This window comes from Aulostomus chinensis, chromosome 1 (assembly GCF_037954235.1).
Source record: "Aulostomus chinensis isolate RoL2024-O1b breed Wild chromosome 1, RoL_Achi_v1.0, whole genome shotgun sequence".
Classification (NCBI taxonomy): Eukaryota; Metazoa; Chordata; class Actinopteri; order Syngnathiformes; family Aulostomidae; genus Aulostomus; species Aulostomus chinensis.
The window spans coordinates 1262163-1268215 of record NC_141320.1 but is presented as its reverse complement, the minus strand read 5'-3'; the positions used below and the strand labels follow the sequence as shown (position 1 = coordinate 1268215).

General features: G+C 45.4%; 1 protein-coding gene across 1 annotated transcript; it reads right to left on the bottom strand.

The window, feature by feature from the left end:
- Window positions 1-3076: 3076 nt before the first annotated feature.
- LOC147269947 (uncharacterized) lies at window positions 3077-5384 on the bottom strand. The gene is made up of 4 exons (XM_086202825.1): window positions 5283-5384; window positions 5009-5164; window positions 4707-4801; window positions 3077-3397 (listed from the first exon to the last, which is right to left on the bottom strand). Exons 1-4 carry the CDS (start codon window positions 5382-5384, stop codon window positions 3118-3120), a joined length of 633 nt encoding a protein of 210 aa, XP_086058951.1. The 3' UTR covers window positions 3077-3117.
- Between the last annotated feature and the right edge of the window lie 669 nt (window positions 5385-6053).

Below are 6053 nucleotides of genomic sequence, written 5' to 3'. Positions count from 1 at the left end.
AATCCATGGCCAGGAGATAGAACCTGTTCCCTCTGATGCAGAACTTGGAACCGGTTCTATTTGATGACCACAAATGAACGAGGTTCATCATTAAAAAATCAAAAAAATCAATTGAATCCCATTGTGGGAGCAACATCTGGCTCCAACATGTGTTTTCTGTCTCTCTGGCCTCTCCAGGGCTCCGTACTCATCACATGAAGGTCAGAGCAGCTAAAAAGGAGCTCTGACACATCCTGATCAATACTCTGATCAGGTGATTGATTGATTGACGGATGCAGCAGCAGCATCAGAGCGTCCACATCTCTGCTGAGTCCCTCTGAACATTTCCATAGAGAGACACTTTGCATCAGCAGCACCATGCTCCAGTGCTCCGGGACACTTTATAGTCCTGAGACTTGAACCCTGGATGACTGACAGCTGTCCGTCACCACAACAGAAGCCACAGAAATCTGCTCATCAGAAACATGGCGTTGACCTCCGCCCTCGTCTGGACGCTCCTCTGCTGCTGCTTGACAGGTAAAGTCCAGAGGGTCCAGCTGCTGTCCTCCATCAACATGGGTCCTCTGAGATGAAGCTGCTTGATGGTTGTGTGTGTGTCTCCTCAGAGTCCAGAGGTCAGGTCACCGTGACTCAGCCTGCAGCAGTGAGATCTGCTCCAGGAGCCTCCGTCTCCCTCCCATGTTCAACCAGTCAGGATGTTTATAGTGGGAACTATTTATCCTGGTACCAGCAGAGAGAAGGAGAACCTCCTAAACTTCTCATTTACTGGGCCACCTCGAGAGCATCAGGGACTCCAGCTCGTTTTTCAGGCAGTGGATCAAACTCTGGCTTCACTCTGACCATCAGTGGAGTTCAGGCTGAAGATGCAGCCGTTTATTACTGTCAGAGTTATCACAGCATCAACAGTCAGGGGGTGTTCACACTGTGAAAAACCATCGTACAAAAACCTCCCTCAGTCACACTGAAGTGAAACTGAACTGACTGCTGCAGCTGGGAGCTGCTGACACACACACACACACACACACACACACACACACACACACACACACACACACACACACTCACACACACACGCACACAGGCTTGATGAGAAGAACTAGAACTAGAAGAACTAGGATTCAGATTTTCTGCTGATGACGTTGTGATCTTCATCACCAATTCTTCATCCTGATTGTGGTCCTTCATCAGATTAGCAGCTTCTCTCTGATGATGTCACTCACATCAACTTTGCTTCTGCTTGGATTTTCAATGAACTTCAAGAAAAACCAGCAGCAGCAGCAGGGAGGGACGACTGGACCCTGCAGAGAGAGACTGATCAGCTCTAAAAGGGACAGGAGGCTGAGACTTCTGCTGCTTGTCCTCACACGACTCTGCTGAGGAGACTTGGAGGAAACTTGTCTTCGGTCTCTCATTTCTCTCTGAGCTCAGTAACCATAGCAACCGAGAGGCATCGCTGCTGGACCGTGACAACAGACGGTTTCAGAACTAAAGATAAGAAGAAGAGAGAACTCACCGTTCCTAAGTTTCAACAGCCAAAATAAAAGCAGCTTTGGAGAGTTTGAAAAACCACCAGAATGAACACTTGTTGGTTCATCTGGTTTGGTTTCACTGAAGCCAAACACAAGATCCAGATTCTCGTGATCTTTGTGTCTGCCTTGACCAATGGTGTGAGAGAGAGAGAGATTTTTAATTTTTTAAAATCAGTTTTATTTGCTGCTCTTATATATTAAAGCATTTCACTGTGTACTTTGAATGATCACATTCTCAACAAAATCACCCTTCCTTTCAATCAAAAGATCAGTTTATAGACACTCATGCTGAACGATACACACATGGACCTACACAGACATGAACATATGTACACTGTAAAAAACCACCTATAGTATTTACCCAATAAATCTGAGGTACATTTGCACTCTTTATTTAGGTAGATTTAATGACATATTTTAGGTATAAAGTACCTCAAATAAAAAGCTATGACATACTAAAATAAATTGAGTAAAGTTCACCTCACATTCCGCTGTACATTCAACTACTAATTACTCAATGAAATTGGGTAGTATTTACTCTTGATTGTTAGTACTACTACACTAGTTACTTAATAATTATTATTCAAAATTGATTATTATGAGTAAATAAACATTAATTATTCAAGGAAGGTAAGATTGACCTCAAAAAACTTGCTTCAGACAAACAGGTGAAAATGTCAATGTTTTTAATGAACAAAAAGTTTAAAAGCAGACACAACATAAAGGGAGCCTTTGTCCATATTTCCAAAAGGTGTGTGGTCCTGCATCACAGAGCACTGATGTGGAAGGACAGGAGATGACATAAAATAGACTGTGAACATTCAGAAGCTATCGGCTTTATTCTTGAAATCATCGAACTGAAATCATGAACGGTGACAAACACTGGTTCAGAGGCTGCTGTGACTTCACTTCATCCTGGTCTTTATCTTCAAACATGCTCCTAAATACATTTTACAGTCGACCATTTTCAGTCATAAATGTGAAGGAAACTATGTCATAGTGGGCATTTCTCTCAGATGCAACAGACAACATAGTGGAGAACTATAAAGCATCAAACATCAGCAGATGATCAGTCTTTAAGGTAGAAACTGGTGCATGGAAGCGGCCGTGTGATTGATGCTTCTTTAACTAAAGGAACAGCTCATGTTTTCCAGCTGAACAAACGAAGCCCACCGTCACCTCAGTGTAACGGAGAGAGTAAAGAGACGAGAAGAGAGAGGGAATAGAAATCTGCTGAGAGGAAGAGTGGTTCAACGATGGAGAAGCTGCTTTTAGAGTGTTAAAGCAGGAGTCCCCAATCATGTCCCATGGAGGGCCGAGTGTGCAGGTTTTCATTCCAACCACTCGCGACACCATCGACCAGAGACCAAGAGAACTAATTAGAAAAAAGAAAGAAAAGAAAACAAGGAAAAGAAAAAAGGCAAATCTGTTGGAGTCTTTTTTTAAATTTTGTATCTGTTTGCAATTTTTTTTGTTTTTGATGGCTTGATTTTTTTTGGGGGGGGGGGATTGCTTGAAAAAGAAACCAAAAAAGCTCCATTCTCTCAGCCCCCCATGGCACATGATGGGGACCCCTGATGTAAATAGTTCATTCCATTAGCTTGGTTTTGAGGGTGTGGACCTTCTTGAACAGCTTTGCTCCATCAAGCTCCAAGAAGAGTTTCTGGAATACTTGGAAGGTATTTTGGAGTGTTTTGGGATACTCAAGGTTCAGGGCACAGATCAAGCCCATCAACAGCATGCAGGCGTTGGTTGGGTTTCCACACCCAGCCAGAACTTGGTTGCCCTCAATCACAACTGACACTTCTGCGGGATCCTCCTCAGCCATGACATTATGGACCAGGATCACCTTCATCGTTTGTTCTGTGGTCCTCACATGAGTCCTCCATGTTAAAAAGGAATAAGAAAAAGCATGTGATTTTTTAATTTAAGGGTGTATATATATGGGAGGAGAGAGGAGAGATGGGAGAAGAGGAGAGAGGAGAGATGAGAGATGGGAGAAGAGGAGAGAGGAGAGATGAGAGATGGGAGAAGAGGAGAGAGGAGAGATGGGAGAAGAGGAGAGAGGAGAGATGGGAGAAGAGGAGAGAGGAGAGATGGGAGAAGAGGAGAGAGGAGAGATGGGAGAAGAGGAGAGAGCAGAGATGAGAGAAGAGGAGAGAGGAGAGATGGGAGAAGAGGAGAGAGGAGAGATGGGAGAAGAGGAGAGAGCAGAGATGAGAGAAGAGGAGAGAGGAGAGAGCAGAGATGAGAGAAGAGAGAGGAGAGGAGAGATGGGAGAAGAGGAGAGAGGAGAGCAGAGATGGGAGAAGAGGAGAGCAGAGATGAGAGAAGAGGAGAGATGAGAGAAGAGAGAGGAGAGGAGAGATGGGAGAAGAGCAGAGATGGGAGAAGAGGAGAGAGGAGAGCAGAGATGAGAGAAGAGGAGAGAGGAGAGCAGAGATGAGAGAAGAGGAGAGATGAGAGAAGAGGAGAGAGGAGGGGAGAGATGGGAGAAGAGGAGAGATGAGAGAAGAGGAGAGAGCAGAGCAGAGATGAGAGAAGAGGAGAGATGGGAGGAGAGGAGAGATGGGAGAAGAGGAGAGAGCAGAGCAGAGATGAGAGAAGAGGAGAGAGGAGAGCAGAGATGAGAGAAGAGGAGAGAGGAGAGCAGAGATGGGAGAAGAGGAGAGAGCAGAGGAGAGATGGGAGAAGAGGAGAGAGGAGAGCAGAGATGAGAGAAGAGGAGAGAGGAGAGATGAGAGAAGAGGAGAGAGGAGGGGAGAGATGGGAGAAGAGGAGAGAGGAGAGCAGAGATGAGAGAAGAGGAGAGAGGAGAGCAGAGATGAGAGAAGAGGAGAGATGGGAGGAGAGAGGAGAGCAGAGATGGGAGAAGAGGAGAGAGCAGAGGAGAGATGGGAGAAGAGGAGAGAGGAGAGCAGAGATGAGAGAAGAGGAGAGAGGAGAGACGAGAGGAGAGGAGGGGAGAGATGGGAGAAGAGGAGAGAGGAGAGCAGAGATGAGAGAAGAGGAGAGAGGAGAGAAGAGGAGAGCAGAGATGAGAGGAGAGGAGAGAGCAGAGATGGGAGAAGAGGAGAGAGGAGAGATGAGAGGAGAAAAGATAACAGAGGAGAGGAGGTAGGGGAGGAGGGAAAGCAGGTAAAGGAGGCCAGTCAGCCATCAGTCACTTCCCAACATACCTGGCAGTCTTGGAAGAGCTCTTCTTGCCTGTCCCCAAGATGACTGATGAGGCAGCGGAGAACTCCATCCCTCTTCTGGTAAATGCTCTGAGACTGTGAGGAGATCCATTTATTAAATACACATTTACATGCCCTTACACTGAAGGCACTTTTTCACACACAGTATTTGACACTTCACTGATTTTATGATGAACTCTTGGTTAGAGCTTTCACTTCATGGATGACAATGCAAATGTTTCAAATGATTTCACTTCTATTTCACTTCAATCACATCTTGCTCATTCCTCAAAGCAAACATACCTCATTTATAGAGTCCAGCAGAGGACGCATCTTGGAACCAGTAGCTCCTCCTTTTGCACGCATCAGCTGCAGAAGACGGGGTGTGTACCCATCAAGTTTAAGCATGAATGTCCCCTCCAAGGACATTGTCGTTATACGACGGAACTCTTCTTTGATGTGGTGAACGAGTCAATGAACAGTGTACGAAACGTTCAATGGCAGACACCAGACATCAAAGTTAAAGTAAACAAATGAATGTTTCTTGGTGGAGAGAAAGATGATCAAACATTCTCACCTGAGCCTCACTGAATAATGCGGGCCACCTTTCTTTGAAGACACTGATGGATGGGCTGAGGGTCACCACTTCGACTCTTCGACTTGAAAAGGTTTTGGACATTTTTTCTGCGATTGTCTTTGCATTATTCTTCTTTTTTATTTCACTGATCAATTCAAGTCTCTCATTCTCCAACGGGTCTTCATCTTCTCCAGCAGGATGCGGAGGGAGATCATTTACCTCGGCTTTCTTTGGCTTTTTCACATTTTTAGCGGGACCTTTACCGTCTGGATGCTTCCTCCTTAATGTGTTGACTTCTACTTCAGGATAGGCATATTTTGGTGACTCTAGCTTGGCACGGTAATTGTGCATTTGGTACTTGATGCGCTGCTGCCAGCCGTATAACCCAGCAAATGATCCCGGCTCCTGAAGGCATGGAAACTTCTGAACAAGGGCTTCAGACACTGAGGTTGTTTGCTCATTTGTGGGGTATGCAGTGACAGAGAAAATTACTTTTGAAAGGTCATGCATTATTGCTGATTTCACTCTTGCATCTCGGAAGTGTATTCCAGTGTCTTGATAAGACTTGTTTGCATCTGCAAGGATAAGCTCAACATCACGGGAAAACTGTGGAATTTTAAATGGCACTGGCCATGGAGCAGAGCGGCATGAACCAGGGAGAATGATGGTGTCTTTGAGCTGGACGATGCACAGACACTTGAGAGGATGGATCAGGATCTCCCGGATGGGTGTCAAATTCACTTTTACTCTCATGAGTGGTGTCCAGTGAGC